At 40.7% G+C, this 18,348-nt stretch overlaps 1 protein-coding gene across 1 annotated transcript in view; it reads left to right on the plus strand.

Annotated features, from left to right (window-relative positions):
* Positions 1–18,348, plus strand: part of LOC139711349 (uncharacterized) — a 40,284-nt gene that overhangs the window by 16,085 nt on the left and 5,851 nt on the right. The window contains exons 12-23 of the mRNA XM_071623247.1: positions 271–361; positions 1,359–1,513; positions 1,991–2,131; positions 4,063–4,185; positions 4,721–4,907; positions 5,708–5,926; positions 6,462–6,714; positions 7,391–7,444; positions 12,734–12,842; positions 14,894–15,043; positions 15,994–16,114; positions 16,627–16,783. Of these exons, the coding sequence (XP_071479348.1) occupies positions 271–361; positions 1,359–1,513; positions 1,991–2,131; positions 4,063–4,185; positions 4,721–4,907; positions 5,708–5,926; positions 6,462–6,714; positions 7,391–7,444; positions 12,734–12,842; positions 14,894–15,043; positions 15,994–16,114; positions 16,627–16,783 (1,760 nt within the window). The remainder of the gene's footprint in view (positions 1–270; positions 362–1,358; positions 1,514–1,990; positions 2,132–4,062; positions 4,186–4,720; positions 4,908–5,707; positions 5,927–6,461; positions 6,715–7,390; positions 7,445–12,733; positions 12,843–14,893; positions 15,044–15,993; positions 16,115–16,626; positions 16,784–18,348) is intronic.

Genomic DNA, 18,348 nt, shown 5'->3' on the forward strand with positions numbered 1-18,348 from the left:
AAAAAAAGCACCACAGAGGGCACCGAATGCCTTTGGGAGCATACTCGTGCAACAATGACAAAGTGTCTCTCGTCTCTAGTAAGCTGCATAAATGACTTAAACAGTTCATGTCAACATCAATGATACATATATCTTTGAGCCCTTTTACAGCAGGCATTATACAGAGTGTACTTGCCTTAAAAATGCTTCAATGCTATAATGTATTGGACCATGAATTTTTGCAATTTTTATGGGAAACTTAACATGGTGTTGTTGGCCTTTCTGACCCAGGTCTGTGCTGTACCAGATTGACACATCACTGCCAGGAATCCCACCCATTCCTGTCAAGGTGGAGCTCCCATCCATCCTCAAGATACGTCAGGTCAGAGTCAGAGTGGCAGAGTGCTGCAGAGTGCTGCCCTCGTAATGACTGTGTGTATTGTTTGAAAGACCTTCAGAGTACAGTGTCATAGCACAATGATTTTATCCGCCCACTAAGACCTCGGAATGGTTTGGAGTGTCGTACATAAGTGTGTGCTGCTAACCTGACTTAGAGCATTCACATCCTGCACTTCAGAATGAATTACTATGATTGAAGACCCGGTAGTGTGGGAAAATCATGGAGTGGGAAGACTGGCCCGGCTCGGATATAGACCGATTTGGGTTTGTTGAGGGCAGCAGACAATTTGTGGCACTGGACGCAGCCATGAGCTCATTTTGAGGTGTCTTAGCCGACCCCCCTCCTCTCCCCCACCCCCCAGGCAACATGTTTATCGCGCACTTGTAACAAAGGTTCGCGCACTAAGCAAGCGTTCGTGCACTCAATACGAGACGCCTACTGGCTAAAACAACCATGCATCAGTTTTTCATTCCGCGCGCGGAAGGGGATGGGGGGAGAGGGGAGGGGGGGTCGGCTAAGACACCGCAGTAATGGCGCTGCGCATGCCAAAAATACACATAGCGCATCACAGAATCGGTCTATATTTGAGAATGCCCGTAAGAAATTGGGCAAACTGTGTACAGCTTTATCACTGATCTCTGTGTAAGTACACACACACAGCTGAAGAATCTTGACTGGAGTCGACTGTTACCTGTGAGTGTGCACTTCAATGCATATATTTACTGTTTGGTGCTATTTGTATTTTTCAAATGTATCCCAGAGGGCAGCGTATGTATTGTATCAGGGCCACCCATGAATCCCCATGCTATTGGGTCTTTAAAGCACAGCTTCAGATGGGACAGTTACACTGTAGCAGTTTTTGAGTGCAATTGAATTTGCCAGGGCAAGATAATTCATCAGGAGGGTTTCTCACACCTACTGAAATGGGACAAAGTCGTATTGTAGACTCATTAGCATTGCATCTCTCTTTGACCTCCAGGTTGCTGTGAGCAGTACCCACGTAGCCCTGGTGACCTATGAGAGAGTTGTGTATAGCTGGGGTGAAGGGACAAAAGGTCAGCTGGGTCATGGAGACCTAGAACCAAGGAAGAATCCCACGTCCGTAGAGGCCCTCAAGGGGAAGTCGATAACAAGGTCAGTTTTAATGGTTTAATCTGTGACACATTGAGATTTATTAGTCTTTCATCTCCCCTCTTTCTCTCACTGTGACAAGTGTCATTTTTGGGGTTGTGTTTTTGTATTTATGCTTCCTCTTGCTCATGCACTTAAATATCTATGAGTGTTCCATTCAAATTGGTAGAATGTTTGAATGACCAAGATTATTGCCCAGTTATTTTGGGAAGGGAGGTTGTCCTATTTGAGTGTGTCACTCCCATAATGCTGATTTTCTTGTGTTGGTGAAATGTCAATATAGACGTTGAAGAATACCCAAACAATATTGTAGATGAGTGATATACTTGGAAGTTGATGTGCTAGTTTGAAAATACCAGCTCTTGTCAGTTTGATTTTTGTGCGAATCTATGCTCTACCAAGTGTTGGTCAAAAAACAACAACAAACTATTCTATCAAGTGCTGTCTGTCATCCTCTGTATCTGTTCTGACTCATATCAGGGTTGCATGTGGCCAAGGATTCAGTGTGTTTGGCAGCGACAACGGCATCGTCATGACGTGTGGAGACGGCTCCTCTGGTTGCCTGGGCCACGGAGACTACCACAGTGCCTCCAGACCACGTCTCATTGAATCATTACTCAGGTCAGACCTCCTCATATCCCCTCACTGTCACCCTACACTATACCATTTTACATTCTGATATGAATATATAAAATATCACTGAAATTGCCTTTTGTGCTATTCTGACACTTAATAATCACTTGCAAGAGCAATGATTCTCCAAGGGAAATTTTTTTTATGGAGAAATGTGTGTAGTCTTCAGTGAGATGACAATAGCAGATCTGTACAGCACTTGTAAGACATTTGATAAGGTGCCATAAATATTCATATGAAAATTTCTTTAACTGGGGAGGGAGGTAAAATATTGAACATTAAGCAGCTCAAAATGTATTTTTTTCACAATTTTCAATGTGACGTTGATGTCATCAGTGTGCATTTACATAATCTTACAAACATATTCAGTTACCATGCTCATCTGGATCCAGTGGCGTATCTAGGGAAAACGGCGCCCGGGGCAAGCGCGAAAATTGCGTCCCTAATTTCTGAAAAAGACTAGTGTTCAACCCCAACCCGATCCCGGTAGGGACTTTAAGCAAAGTCCACATGATATGCTTTTCAAGCCCTTAAAAGGGGTCTTTTGAAAGTGATTTAAATGTAATGAATTTTGATAAATTTTGGCGAGCGAGCGCAGCGAGCGAGCCGAAAATTTTTGTATTTCAGCTGACAAAACATGGAATTCTTGTCATTTTTTTCTTATCAAATCTTACAATTCTAATCAAGAGGGTGACGGCCTTATAAAATTACGATTTATCTATACCAAGAAACTGAGTATTTTAAAAAATATTCTAAATCAGGGGGGCATTTCATGAAGCATTTTGTCCGACAACTTGTCGGACAAAATTTGCTCTCAGCCAATCAGAAGCAAGGATTTCAGTAGCTTTTAACAGTTTGTCAGACGAAATATCTGACAAATTGCTTCATGAAATGTCCCCATGTACGCGCGAGTGAGCCGAAATTTGTATATTTCCGCGTCATCATGACGTTTTATTCTTATCTCCTTTTTGCTTTGATAAATTTTGGCGAGCGAGCGCAGCGAGCGAGCCGAAAATTTTTGTATTTCAGCTTACAAAACATGGAACTCTTGTCATTTTTTGCTTTTCAAATCTTACAATTCTAATCAAGATATAGTGACGGCCTTATAGATAACGATTTTTACCAACAAACTGAGGACTTGAAGAAATACTCTAAATTAGTACGAGCGATTGAGCCGAAATTTGTATATCTCCACATCATCATTACGTTTTGTTCTTATCTTGTTTGATTTTTTTTGCGCCCCCCCCCCCCCCCGTATTTTCGAAACCGTTGGCGCCTTCTTTTGATCCAATTGGCGATCGCTTCAGAACGAAAGAAATTGCAGCCGCTGCTCTGTGAAACATTTTGCCTGCTAAACATAAAATGACATGTGTGAACACAATAGACATTGTCATTTTGTCCGCGCCATCATCACATTTTGTTCTCACCTTCTTCTTCTATATAAAATTTAGAGAGCGAGCGCAGCGAGCGAGCCGAAAATTGTTGTATTTCAGCTTACATAACATGGAATTCTTCTGTGAACACAATAAACATTGTCATTTTGTCCGAGTCATCATTGTTTTTTGTTTTTATCTTTTTTTGATTTGGTTTTCTGCCCCCCCCCCCCCCACACACACACACACACACACCATTCTTCCTCCTCCCCCCCTTCCGGTGAGTTGTTTCTTCTTCTTCTGCTACTTCTTCTTTTTTTTCTTTTTCTTTTTTCCTTTTTTCTTCCTTTTTTCTTTTTTCTTTCTTCTTCTTTTTTTTTGCGCCCCCAAGGAGTGGCGCCCGGGGCACGTGCCCCCCTTGCCCCCCCCCCTAGATACGCCACTGTCTGGATCCATTTAAGCAAGTAATTGTATCACCTTAGGGAGCATTACAAATAATGTGTACTTAAAGGCCACCTTTTGGTTTTCCTGATTTGTTTGATACAGTGTTGATGTGACTAGCATTGCCTGTGGCCCAGAGCATGTGGTGGTGGCTGGATCTGATGGAGAAATCTTTGCCTGGGGCAAAGGAAAGGACGGCAGGCTTGGTCTTGGTGACGAGGAAGACTAGTGAGTGTAACCGTGACCTCTCCTTGAAAAAAGACTGCTTGCTGTTTTGGAAGAATATGGATTATTGCGCATTTCCAGTCGTAATGGCTATTGATAAGCCCAAGGATATTGTAGCACTATGATAGCTTACTTTTCTTGGTAGTGAGGTTATTTTATGTTATGCATTTGCCTATTTTACGTAGTTCTGATGTAAATTAGTGTTGATGAGCACAAGAATGAATAATGAGATGTCATGAATTATCAGAATGAATGCAAGCCTGATGCAAGTATGAATGCAAAGTTACTACAGTTTGCAAAGCTCATCTTCTGCTTACTCAGCAGGTATCTTATAGGAAACCTCTTTGAACCATAATCATCAAAGAATGATCCATGTGATTAGAGAGTATTGTGCCTGCTTGAGAAGTTGCAGGGTATGTGTGCTCAGTAAGCCATGACTTTAAATCATAACAGACTTATTTCAACACAGGCAATCTGCATTGCCTTTCTGCATAGTGGTTAGTGTCTTAACAGGTTACTTTCCCCCTTCCATTCCAAGTTCTGAACCCATGGAGGTGACTCTTCGCGAGCCCGTCTTCATCCAAGAAGTCAAGTGTGGTGTTGACGGGACCATGCTTCTGACGGACATGGGTTGCCTGCTGGCGTGTGGCTGCAACATGTACAACAAGCTTGGACTCAACAACAGACAGGGCTTTCTGGCCTCCATGAAAAACATGTTTACAAAGGTGGGTCAACAGTCTTAGCATGATTTAGAGGATTATGCAATCACTCTCCATCAACAATAAGAGCAAGACATCCATGTGTTTCAAAAAACAAAGCACAGTAATAGCTGTAGACTGTTACAATAATACTGGTCTGTAAAGAGATCATGTGACTGGTTCTATGACCTTCTCTCCTGCAACAATTCCTTCCATGAAATATCTGCACTCTAAAGCCAAACATAAAACCTACCAACAAGCACAACCCTAACCCTAATCCCAATCTTTATGTCAAACTATACCTAAATCCTATCACATCCCTAAACCTAAGTCCTTGGAGAAAATAAGATCAGAGCAACTGTCGCAGCAGCAAATGTCATGTCACCGACTAGACTTGCCATATAATTTGAAATGATAGTAGTAGCAGTAATAATAATGATAATGATAACGATGATAATGATAATAATAATAACAACAACAACAACAATAATAATAATAGTAATAATGATAATGATAATGATAATAATAACAATAATAATGATAATAATTATGATGGTAATAATAATGACAATAATAGTGATGATAATAATAATAATAATAATAATAATAATAATAATAATAATAATGATAATAATAATAATGATAATGATAATAATAATAACAATAATGGTAGTAATAATGACAATTATAATAATAGTAATAATGATATTAATAACAACAATGATAACAATACATTTATATAGCACATTTTCCATAAATGTACATGATGGTGCAACATCTATGATGGTTGAAGACAAAGTAAACCTCATCTTTTCTGCTCCACCCAGACGGAGGTGGAAGGGAGGAAGGTCCCCACTGTGGTGAAGGCCCTTAGCAAGTTCCGAGTCCTGGACATGATGGTGGGACCCCACCACAGTGCTGTACTGATGGATGGAGGCCTGGTCTACATGTTTGGCAAGAACCATCATGGCCAACTGGGCTTTGGGAACACCAAGCCTAGAGAAGCCCCAGCCCAGGTCCAAACCATGGGAGACAAGATCGTGACAGTCAGTATTTCAGTCGACTCGTAGACTGTGATTCAATGGGAAATATTGTCATGATTACTGTCCCTTTTGTTTAAAAAAAAAAATCCTTTTGTGAGGTCTTAAAGTTGCTTGTGAAACCTGGATACAGTTGGCTCACAGATTGTATGAAAGAAGTATAGGCTGATTTCAAATGTCTTTGATGAAAGAAATGGAGGGTTCTTATCAGTAGAAGTGTATGATACCTTGAAGAGACATTATACAATCCAGAGAGCTCATTTGTTATGAACACAATAATTCACGTATGAGCTTGATGTAAGGTTCTAGAGAAGGATAGATCTGATCATATACCTAAAATGTCCAACGCTTGTTCAAAAATTGGTCTAATATCTATTTCATAGCAAGAAAAAACATAAAACCTGCAGATTAAGAAGAACAGTTCATTAGAATTTTTACAAGTATAGTAAAACTTATGCGTTGCTTGAATGTGTTGTAAAAAAGGAAGTTAGTACATTTGTAGATATTGTGTGGTCATATTGTGATGTTTGTACTCCAACAGACCGTAGCTTGTGGGGAGGATTACACGGTAGCGGGAGCCACCGATAACCACCTCTACCTGTGGGGCAAGGGATGGCTGACCTCTGACCCCGGTAATGACAGCACCAAGAGCAGCCTGGAACTGAACCAGGGCAAAGGTCAGGAGGGCAGCAATGGCAAAGGGTCGCTGGGGTCGACGGGCAGCCTGAAAATCCCCATGGAGAAGATTATAGAGGCGACACAGAGTGACGGGGAGGAGAAACCAGATACAGCCTGTGAGCATCTGTGACACATGATCACCCCTTGGGGTTACTGGTGATATCTATTAGTTATGAATGTGTGTTCTGGGTCGAGGGCAATTACCCCAGACCCTTCCCCTGGCCTTAGCCTAATCCTAATCCTAATCCTAATCCTGAACCTTATCCTAACCCTAACCCAAACTCCTAACACTAAACCTAACTCTAACCCTAATCTTTACTTTAACCTTACCACTAACCAATATTTAGCCGGGGGGGGGGGGGGGGGGGGGGGGGGGGGGGGTAATTGCCCTCTGGGGGTAATTGCCCGGATACAGTATGTTCCACATGCATGTATTCATGAATATTCACAATCGTGAAGCATAAATATTTATGAATACATGCATTTGGGTTACCTGTGATATCTATTAGATATATGTATGTTCTGCATGCCTGTATACATGAATATTCATTATTGTGAAGCATGAGAATTTAGAGGACCATGTGAGACAGAGATTGGGAACATTGGTTGGTAGAGAGATACCTCCAGGCTGTTACTCTGTCAGCTCAATGGAGCTTTTATTCATCCTTCTTTACATTTTCACTTGCTTTAATCATGCTAAATTAGTTAAGGCAGGTTTCATTTGTGTTTTTGCAACTGGGTCAGCAGTTATGAATTGTATTTCAGTGACTGTTTGTTTTCCCACATTCACAGCTCCGACTGATGGTTCTGCAAATCTCAGTGCCCCATCCACCCCCAGGGCTGAAGGTAAGACTATGACTGCTTTCTCATGATTTTGACAGAGGACTGTGACACATTTGACTGTTTTGGTTTGACCATAAAATGATTTGTTTTGATCATTTCATTGTTCTAGAATCAATGCATTCATTGAAATAACCTCTAGATCTCAGAAGATACTTTTCATTCCTGCAGTCAGAGGATATCTTGGGCAGTTGTTAGCTTTATTCTCTATGAATGGTACTGTAGAGGGACTCCGTCATTGGCTATTGCTTAGATTGTGGCATTGTTGAATTGTTTAGCTATCCTGATTTACATGTTCTTGAAAGCCACTGTCAAATTATATACAACTGATCCCTTATAAACAAATCACCACAGTTTTCAAGCAGTGCAAAATGTATGGTGTTTTTTTTTTTTTTTTCCTGTGATAAATTCAATGTAACAGTCTTTTCAAAGTATACAATGACCTGATCAGGGGAATGAAGGCATATTCATATCAATCACACTACAACCGCGGATATTTCGATTGCATTACTATATTATCTATTGATCAAACACTTTTGACACTGTTATATGGCAATGGAATAATAGATCTATCAATAGGAAATGAGCTGTGCTTGGATTTATCAGGTTATGATTGCAATAGGGGTAAAGGTATTCATAATACCATATATTTTGTTTCCTCTTCATTGGATGCTTATGGTTTTGTACCTCCTGTCATTAAATTTTTCAGTTGTGCATATTCTGAGCTAAACAAAATAACTTTCTCTAACTATTACCAATTCGTTAAGAAGCAACAGAAATTTACAACAATCCTCCCCCCTCCCCCCAAGAAAAGAGAACATAGTAGGATACCTGACACCCGTTTTTTATTTCTCACATGCCTTAACTCATGAAGCGGCCAAAAGTGCACCACCAGGCGGCAGGCGGAAGCGATTCGACAGCACTGACAGCGTGTTCCTGCCCAACGGAGACAAGGGTAGCTACAGCTCCTCCCCAGATAATAGGATCACAGGTTTGTGCAGGACGAATGCAACATTCGATTACAGCCTACATGTATGGAAACTACTAACCATAACTTGACACGTCTATCTAGTTTGATCACTGTGTGAATCTATTTCACTCAATATTAATTAATTGACAGGAAGTTTGTATTCCTTTCTAACAAGTCACGCTGTGTAGAAACCCCTTTTCCTCATGTTAGAGTGTGTATTTGAAGCTATCTATATTTATGTGTGTATAGTGTGTATCTATGTGTGTGTGTGTGTGTGTGTGTGTGTGGTGTGATGCTTGCCCACATTAAGCATGTTAACAGCTATTACTGAGGTGTGTGTTATATCATAGAGAATGTTCTAGGATCAATCATGCGATACATATGATGTAGCTGTGCTACTGAAATGCACTGACGAAAGATAGTATATCGATATTTGCAGCAGGAAGAATGCATAGAGCAGAAATCATACTTGTATGGAAGCAAGTTCTTGAAAATATCACAGGCATGGTCCCGGTCACAACCTTACATGACAGATACGTTTAGGCCGCAGTTTTCAACACTTTACACCCTCCCCAGTTCTGTCATAAAAGAGAAAATAAGAAAAGTGTATAATGCCATATGGTAACAGAATTGGAATTACATGCTCATGTTGAAGTGCTTTTGTGTTTGCCATGAACAAGTGAAAGTTATCCTTGAATTTATTTTCATTTGCATTTTTTTGTTTTCCCGTTGGTGAGTGTGCCGTTCTGTGAGATTGCAATATTTTTCTGTTTGACGACCGTTACAGCCGCTTCACCGCTTGATGTAAAAAACAGTACTAGATGAGTTGTTGTTCTAGGCTGTATTTAGGTCCGTATGATTTAGATATCTCACTTGGCTGAAAAAATGGTCATTATCAGGTCATAATAGATTAAAATTAAGATTTTAAAACAAATGTCATCAATGTTGCAGTATTACTGCTTGTTGTAATGAAATGTCAGAAAGTATGATAAATTGTTTGTTCTTTCTTTTCTTCTCATTATCATTATCTTCTTCCACTTCTTCATCTTTGACCACCTTACAAGATCACATTGATGACTTAGAGATTATGAGACTTAGCATTCTAAAAACTGATCAGACTTAATTAATTAATATCAGATATCGCACAAACTTAATGAGTGATGAAGGCAAAAAAAAAATTATGCCCGTCAGATATTAAATTAATGAATTTTAATCTTGAATAAGTCACAGGTTCTCTTGTTAGAATGTATTATAACCCACATAGACTAATTTTATAGTGGAGGTACATTTTATTTTTTAAGTTTATTCACCAATTATTGACATGTTACAAGTTGATTCTGCAGTCTCACTTGTGAAGTACACAAGCTCTTCAGAAAGTTTATATTACAGTAGAAAGTGTAGAGATCTGACTAATGTTGAATGTTTCATGTCATTAGCTGAGAACCGGAGAGGAAAAAATGGTGTGAATCATTATTTTTGTGTCTGTTGAAATATTGCACATGCACAACAACTTGCCAAACATAGACAACTAGCCTGGAAGTGCTCGGCGCTTAAAGTGAACAATGATCAACACACTCATTAATGAGTCGAATTTGCTCATGAAGCAAACGTGAAGTTTGTTTTGCTTCAATGTCAAAGCATCCCCATCCATCCCAAATGTTCGCTTGAATGGCTTTTGACTTCACAATACAATATACCTCATGCATGCACGCTGTCCTTGCAGTAATTTGCGCTGACTCGGTCATTGCATGCATGCAAACAGCGGTGCCGCTGGTCTGGCCACTGGAGGAGCTAATGGCTGACCAGCCAGTCCAGGGTCTTGCTTTGAAGTCCGGTAAGCCTCCTTCCCACCAGTCAGACACCACCTTCGTGTTCCATGCCCCCTTCATGCGCCCCGCCCCCTCCACCACAAGCTCCATTGAGTTTGCCTATCATCATCAGCACTGCGTTATGTTTTCATCGGGTTCAGTCGGCATGCAATTATTTTACCATTGTGCCCCTTGCTTTTTCTTGTGTCCTTTGGCAACGGAGTATGTATTGGTGTGATATTGGTGTGCTATTTTGGTTCTAATGGCGGACGTTGTGCATGTTTTGCATATCAGTTGCAAACGATGTTAGCCAAGTGTCAATGGAAATCTTGCTTGTCTGTAAACCTTTAAATGTCCAGCTAGTTGTCTTAAGCCCCGACACAGTTTTCACACAGTGTCTTGGCATGTCATCTCCTCTTACGTCTTTTCCAGCAGAGGTATTTCAATCAGTCAAAATGTTATCCCATCTTCTATTCAAGGGATTGACCGGAAGTAATTCATAGACTCCAAAACTCTACACAAATCTTGATGGTTATTTTTGTTTCCCATGAACAATATCCGGCAAGTGACAACTTTGTGAAGTTGGGTGGTAGAAGGCTTCACGGTGCAACACGTATTCTTTCTGGAGTATGTGAGTGGCCCTGAAAAGGGCCTACCCAATCCCGACGTTTCGGCAAGCTACTTCGGGATTGGGTAGGCCCTTATCAGGGCCACTCACATACTCCAGAAAGAATACGTGTTGCACCGTGAAGCCTTCTACCACCCAATGTTCTACCACCATGGAAGCCTTCAAAGATTTCAACTTTGTGAAGTGCAGAATAGTTGTTTGAACTTTTTTAGTGATTATTTTCCTATAGCATTGATTCACAATCATTGGTCATTTACAATCACAATAACACCAGAAAATCACATAGTTTGTCCAAAGAACCTCATCTTCAAAATCAGGTCATCCCTTGCTACCAATATCATAAACATTATACTAATTGGAAGGCATATGATTCAAACGAAGTCATATTTCATATCAAATTCTTTGTTGCACTGTGTTTACTTATGCTCATTCTTCATTTGCATCAAGAGTGCTGTTTTATCGAATATACACAGCAGCTTAGCTACAGATCTGCCAGCATAAAGATTTAAACAGCCAGATATTTTCAATCCTGTATCATCCCCCCCCCCCCATAAGTTTAAGATGATTTCGACTGTGTTACATTTGGTTGTAGTAATGTTGTAGTTTGTTGTTAGTATTTTGAAACATTGGGAGAGCTGTCTTCATTATGGTGATATTAACTATAGACCCTACTTCATCACCCATATGTTCCTTACAGTAGATCGAAATCCTCAGTCATGTACAATGTATTCTACTAATAGACAATTATCATAATAATCGAAGGGTTTAGCAGAAAATCTGCCAGACTTGGCAGAGTTACTGCTACAGCTTTTGCCAGCCATCAGTCAGCAGGCTAGTGACAATTTTGATCTGTGCTGTATGAAAATCATTGTTACATGAAATACACCATCTGCATATTATGATTTGGCCAAATGGCAAACTCAGAACTTGTCTGCAGCGTGCACCAAACCAATCTAATATTTGACATTAACACTAAACTACAGTGTGACAAGTATACATGACATGTACTAATCATTTCACTTAGAGAAGAAATTGATACTGTTCGTCGGTATGTGACATTGATGATGTTCTTTATTTCGGTGTTACTGTGGACTGGAGGAAACCATGTTTTCTGTATTGGATATAGGATGGTTGCATTTGATTTCTACAGAAAGTCCATTTACTGACTATCTAGTCTACCCTGAATGTGGTGAAGCAAAGCCTTACTTTCCCCACAAAACAATCCTCCGCCAAACTGAGTGTAAGTTGTATGTATGTGTTTGAATTGAATTGCCCTTTCATGGCATGAACTATGTTTTCTTGCTGTGTGTAGTACTGTGTTGTTCATATTCTGTGTGCATCATTGTGGACCCTTTTACCAATGTAATATGTCATTATTTTTTTTTGTTGTTGTTGACTTTCTGTCTCAATGGATCATGCATGCTACATGTGAAGTTAATGATTTGTTGTTCTTGCTGTGTCTTTCATATGGATGTTTATCCCAGTTCATTGTATCTTTATATGCTAGAGTCATGTCTTACTTAGATCATTCAGACGTGTGCTTATCCTATGGCCTGAATGCACCATACAAATATGTTGTATGTGTAATGCGATCATTTAAGATTGCAAATGTGCAATAGACACAGAGTCTGTTGTTAAACTATTTTAAATCCAGTGAACTCATCTATGCAGCTAATCAATTTTTTCTGAATCCAGCATCTGAAATGATTACCCGTTGAGCAGGAATTCATTCCCCAGGAAATTGCTCTATATCAAAAAGCAAGATCATCTCTTTGTGTATAGAGAAGTCAGTGAGTGAGAGTTGGAATATTTTAATGCATGAAACAGAGTGATATAGATCTATGTATGACAATGACAATGTTTTGTTTCTCTTTCATGTGGAACCACAGGTGGCTCAGGTAGCGGTGTCCGACGTCACATGACCAGTGCCACCAGTCACCAGAGTATAGACAGTCAGGATAAGTCGGAGCTCTTCCTACAGCCCACGCCCATCCTTAAGTAAGTCTGACAGTGTACTGTAGCCCCATGTGGTTCCATATGATACTATCATTTCAAGTAGTTGTGTTAAATTCTAGAACATGTGTGAAGCTTGACATGAAAACCACAGAGCTGCATTGCAATTATTGAAAAGAAATAAAGTAAGAGGATTATTCCCTCAAAGGTACTTTTTATAGCTAGATAATCCTTGAAAGTTTTGGCTAATTTTGATGATATGTAGAAAAAACAGAATGATCTTGGCACCTAAAAAACAAAAAAACAAAAAAACAAAAACATTCCTGGTGAATGTGTCAGACATATACATTCTGTAGTCACATTCTGAATGTGAAATCCATGGAAACAATTTAAAGGCACTCAATCATGGCGAGTGGTTTGTGCGGCACGGAGACGAACGCAACACGCTGCCTCCCCAATTCTGTATCAAATGTAGTGACCCCGAATGAGAATACGCTGGCTCAATGGGTCAGCGAACAAAACGCTAGGCTACAAGAGAGGTCTCTGTGCTAATCTCCTAACCCAAAATGGCTGTCCGAGCGAGCCATGAGAGCTTCCGAATGGACGCACACTCTCAGTGTGCGTGCGCATGAAGAGAGGCCAAAAGAGCCACGCGTCTTCTGGCCTCTCTCCTCCAATCACCGCAGCTCGCAGTGACAATATTTGTGTATGATGTGTACACACACACGCGTCTTCTGGCCTCTCTCCTCCAATCACCGCAGCTTGCGGTGCCAATGTTTGTGTATGATGCGTACACACACGCGCACACACACACACGTGTCTCAGTGGCAGCATTGTCCCACACGTTTATGGATATAGCACCGAGTCTGGCATTGCGCAATTGCATGCACAAACTTTGGTCGTTCGGAGTTTACGTACCATTAGGGATGACGCTTGGCTGCCTTTAAAGTGAAAACTAAGTTTCGGTAAGTGCTTGAGAACCCGTCTAGCACCATTTCATTTTTTCTTGCAATATATCGAAAGAGTCCACTTAGAAACTTACCTGGCTGACGCGGTTTGCCGGAATGATGAGTCGGTTTGGAGTATTTTGAGAAAAATAATAATAGTAGGAAAACCGACTTTTATTCCAGAAGGCTCCAGACTAACTCGGTCTCGGGAAAAATTCGACCCTACTTCAGACAATTCACACGCAGTTCGTGATCGCCACATTCCACTGCCCACTGCATAATACCAAATGAGGCCTAACTGAATGGACAGGAAAGTGCGTGCTAACGTAATCCTGTACAAACAAAACTGCAGCGCGCGGACCTCAGTTGCTGAGACGCGCGGTCTTTGGAGTTGTTTTTTTGTTTATCAAGCGCCTTTGATTGTTTTAGAGGTGCTTGATAGGCGCACACTAATTTTGCATACGCGCAAAAGAGGTTTTTGATGCGCGCGTTGTAACAACTCGGACCATTACTGCGAGTAGCCAGAACACGAAGCGCTAGATTATACAGGCCGCTCCCATAGGACAACACTGTACAATCAGAGGGACAACCATTGCAACTCATCCCGCCGTCAAAGCAAAGCCGAGTTATCCCCGAGTCCGAGTTTAGCCTGACCCCGTTCGGGTAAGTACTGAGACTGAACCTTTTTGGTTAATATTTCGCATTTTCATCGTTACCCATCGAATATCTTGTCATAACATCGTTATCCTGCACATTCCTAAGCATACGTTCACATTTGGGAGCGAAATTTGACAACTTTTGCAGGCGTACCAGAAATTTGTTTGGGCTTTAAGTCCAAGACAGAGGAAGACTTTTCATCAGTCCGTGCAAAATTTAGAGACTTGTTTCATCTACTCGCATACTGTTTCTCTATACGTAGCCGTAGGTTTGGCTGCGACGATGTTGATATCAATAAACCATTTCAATTTCAATTTCAATTTCAATACTACTCTGTCATCAAGCATCATATACGAACTAATTTTTGTAGCGATGTTAGACTGCATGCATAGGATCAGTTTGCTATGCCAAGTATGACACACAGTCAAGCTGTTGAAAAGTGATGTACGAAGATAACCATCATTTTGCCATTCACATATCTTGCATCTTCAGACTTGGGTCGGAGTGTAATGACGAATCCTACGAACTGAGTCTGAGTCAGGTGTATTGCCAGGGAGAGAACATCTTTGTCCAGCTGGAGACGAGCTGTCCGTTGCCAAGGAAGAAGTCCAAGAGGAAGAGGAGGAATCTCCTGAGGAAGGCGTAAGTGGAGATGAGTGTTGATCTTGGTGGAAGAGCTTGAGTGTTAAAGGGATGGTACAGTATTGGTGGAGATGAAAATTGGGCTTTAACTTATTTTGCGAGATACCAAGAAAACACTTATGAAATAGTACAGACCATACCATTTTAAGAGGAATTCAAAGTTTATTTGATAAAAATCGGGTTTGGAATAGCTGAAACATCAAAAAACAAAGTAAAACAAAACGATCGTAATAAAATGTTGGTCCCACACTTTATTAGGATTGCTCTGTTTTGGATATCTCGGCCATTTCAAAACCAATTTTCATCAAATAAACATTGAATCCCTCTTGGAATTACATGCTCTTTCATATTTCATAAGAGGTTTCTCACTATCTCACAAAAAAATGTTAAAAACCTGAAGTTAAATTTCAACCAAAACTATACGATCCCTTTAAGCCTTTCAAGCATTATTGGGTATTCTAAAAGTGATTATATGAGAATTTTTGTGCTTTCTGTCGCACTTTCAGTACCAGGGAGGCTGGATTGAAGTGATGACATATGAATAGGTCTTCAAGCAGTTCAAGTTTCATTGTTTGGGCAGTTGTTTTCTTAATCCTTTTTCACATTGAATACCTTGATGAAAACAGACGCCATGTAGAGAATAGCGTTTGATGGTTGGTTTAAGGGTCAAAGATGAGTTTAGATGTGAAGTAGAATTTGGAAACTTTGTGAGATCCCCAGCTTGGGGGGGGGGGGTGGACATATTACAAAATGTCACCGTGCGTGTCTTAAAGAATTCTATCAAAATATGTAATTTAGTTTCATTTTTACACAACTGATGATCGATCATAACTTGGTCAAAGTTTGGTGTATGTCAGTAATATGGTATTTGGAGGCTTGTCAGTCAACAATGTGATTTTCAAATGTCATGACACAATATGTTATTTTGTCTGCCTCTGTCATCTACCCAGGAGCAGTAACAGCCTGACAGCGGAAACAGCCCTGGGCTCCTCACAGCCCTCCACCCTTAGCAACGACGCGGGAGACGAATACACCAGCTCCGAGACGTCTGAGCTGGACACCAATGGAGCTGTGAGTTGCCAGAAATTCCTATGAGGGAAAAGAGAATTCAATTTTGCATAGAAGTAGTTTGTTTTGTTATATGTTCTTTGTTTGTTATGGATTATTCCCTATTTGTATTATTTCCCATTTTCACTTCTTGTAAGCGCATTGAGCACTTTCATAGATAAAGTGCTATATAGGCAACCATTATTATCATTATCTCTGATGGGTTACTGAAAGATATGGTATATGAAATAGTGATAAGTGAATGGCTAGTAGGTTTAAGGTATTTCATTCAAACCAAGGGATGGATGTCATATATCAATCAGGTTACTGATCTATCACTCAAACAAAGCAGGGTTGAAATGACAGCTTAATAAGATCTGATTTTTGATGCTGTAAGCATTCTTTCTGAGATTACATTCTGTTCCTGTTTGTTGTCTTCCCCTCAAGTGTCACATTGGTTGACTTAAATCAATTTCATGCAGTCAGATATATTTCATTTTGGTATTAAAGCGATTGTTCGTCTTCTTAATTTTCAGATTCCCACGTGGTTGCAGAAGGAATTCAGAGAATCCCTGGCTGATGGGGGCGATGGAAACGATGCTGACGACAGCGATGTTGATGCCTCCAACGGCTCAAAGGTCGGCAGCAAGGGTGGCAAGCATGTGGTCCACTTGAAGAACAAGGACATCAAAGGTTAGACTCAAAGGAATGTTTAGTCATTGGTACCATCTGGAAATATGTGTTACCATCCCTTTTTATACCCCCGCCAAACGAAGTTTGAAGGGGGTATATAGGAATCAGCGGACGGTCGGGCGGTCGGGCGGTCGGTTGGGCGGTCGGTCGGTCCGTTGCAAATCTTGCGTCGCGAACTACTTCCTCAGTTTTCAACCGATTCCCATAAAACTTGGCACAGATGTGTGCCTTGGGTTGTAGATGTGCAAGACGTATTTTTTGACAGTACCCAAAAGTACGTTGCCATGGTAACGGCATATTATGGGCAAAAATGGGTACAAATCTTGCGTCGCAAACTCCTCCCACAGTTTTTGATCAATTTTTATGAAATTAGGTACAAAAAGTGCGTTGCCATGGTAACGGCATGTTATTGGTAAAATATAGGGCAAAATGCTTCATGGCAAAACTGCTTCATCAGTGTTCTTCCAATTCTCATGGAATTCATATTGAATGTTTGTCTTAGGATATAGGTCAGCATAACACATTTCTTGACAGTGACAAAAAGTATGTTGCCATGGTAACAGCTCACATATTATGAGCCAAAATGATGGAAAATTTTGTGTTGCAAACTACTTCCTCAGTTTTTGCCCAATTTCCATGAAACTTGGTACAGATGTGTGCCTTTGGTTGTAGATGTGCAAGACGCATTTTTTGACAGTACCCGAAAGTACGTTGCCATGGTAACGGCATATTAATGGCAGAAGATCAAGGAAAGATCTTGCGGATTTAACTACTTCCTCAGTTTTTTGACCAAAGCTTATGAAATGTGGCACACACCTTGATCTTGGTGGGAAGATGTGGAAGACATATATTTCGGACGTGTCGGAAGCTGCGTTGCCATGGTAACGGCATATAAATGGCAGAAGATCAAGGAAAGATCTTGCGGATTTAACTACTTCCTCTGTATTCGACTGAAGCTCATGAAATGTGGCACACACATTGGTCTTGGTGGGAAGATGTGCAAGACATATTTTTTGGACGTGTCGGAAGCTGCGTTGCCATGGTAACGGCATATTAATGGCGGAAGATCAAGGAAAGATCTTGTGGATTGAACTACTTCCTCAGTTTTTGACAAAAGCTTATGAAATGTGGCACACACAATAGTCTTGGTGGGAAGATGTGCAAGACATATTTTTCGGACGTGTCGGAAGCTGCGTTGCCATGGTAACGGCATTTAAATGGCAGAAGATCAAGGAAAGATCATTCCTTGGGTAAGACTGTCGTCACGGGGCGGGGGTATTAATCACCTTCAGTGATATTTCTAGTTGTTACTGGGAAAGTGTAAGATGTAGAGATACCAGGAAGAATTATTCCCGGAGGTATTTGTTGTGTGATGAGGAGAGAGATTCACCCTCGCTTCTGCATCTATGGCTTTGAAAAGCGATGGTAGGAAATCAGAAGATATTCCAAGATTGGAAAAAAGATAAAGACACAGTCTGCACAGTATATTGATATGCCTCCATGGTTCTCAGTATTCAAACGCAAATGTGTAGCAGCCACATCACATCAAAGGTGTTGTGTGTTGC

Source organism: Diadema antillarum, unplaced genomic scaffold (assembly GCF_040938485.1).
Source record: "Diadema antillarum isolate AM-2024a unplaced genomic scaffold, OU_Dant_1.0 seq00001648_RagTag, whole genome shotgun sequence".
In the NCBI taxonomy this organism is placed as follows: domain Eukaryota; kingdom Metazoa; phylum Echinodermata; class Echinoidea; order Diadematoida; family Diadematidae; genus Diadema; species Diadema antillarum.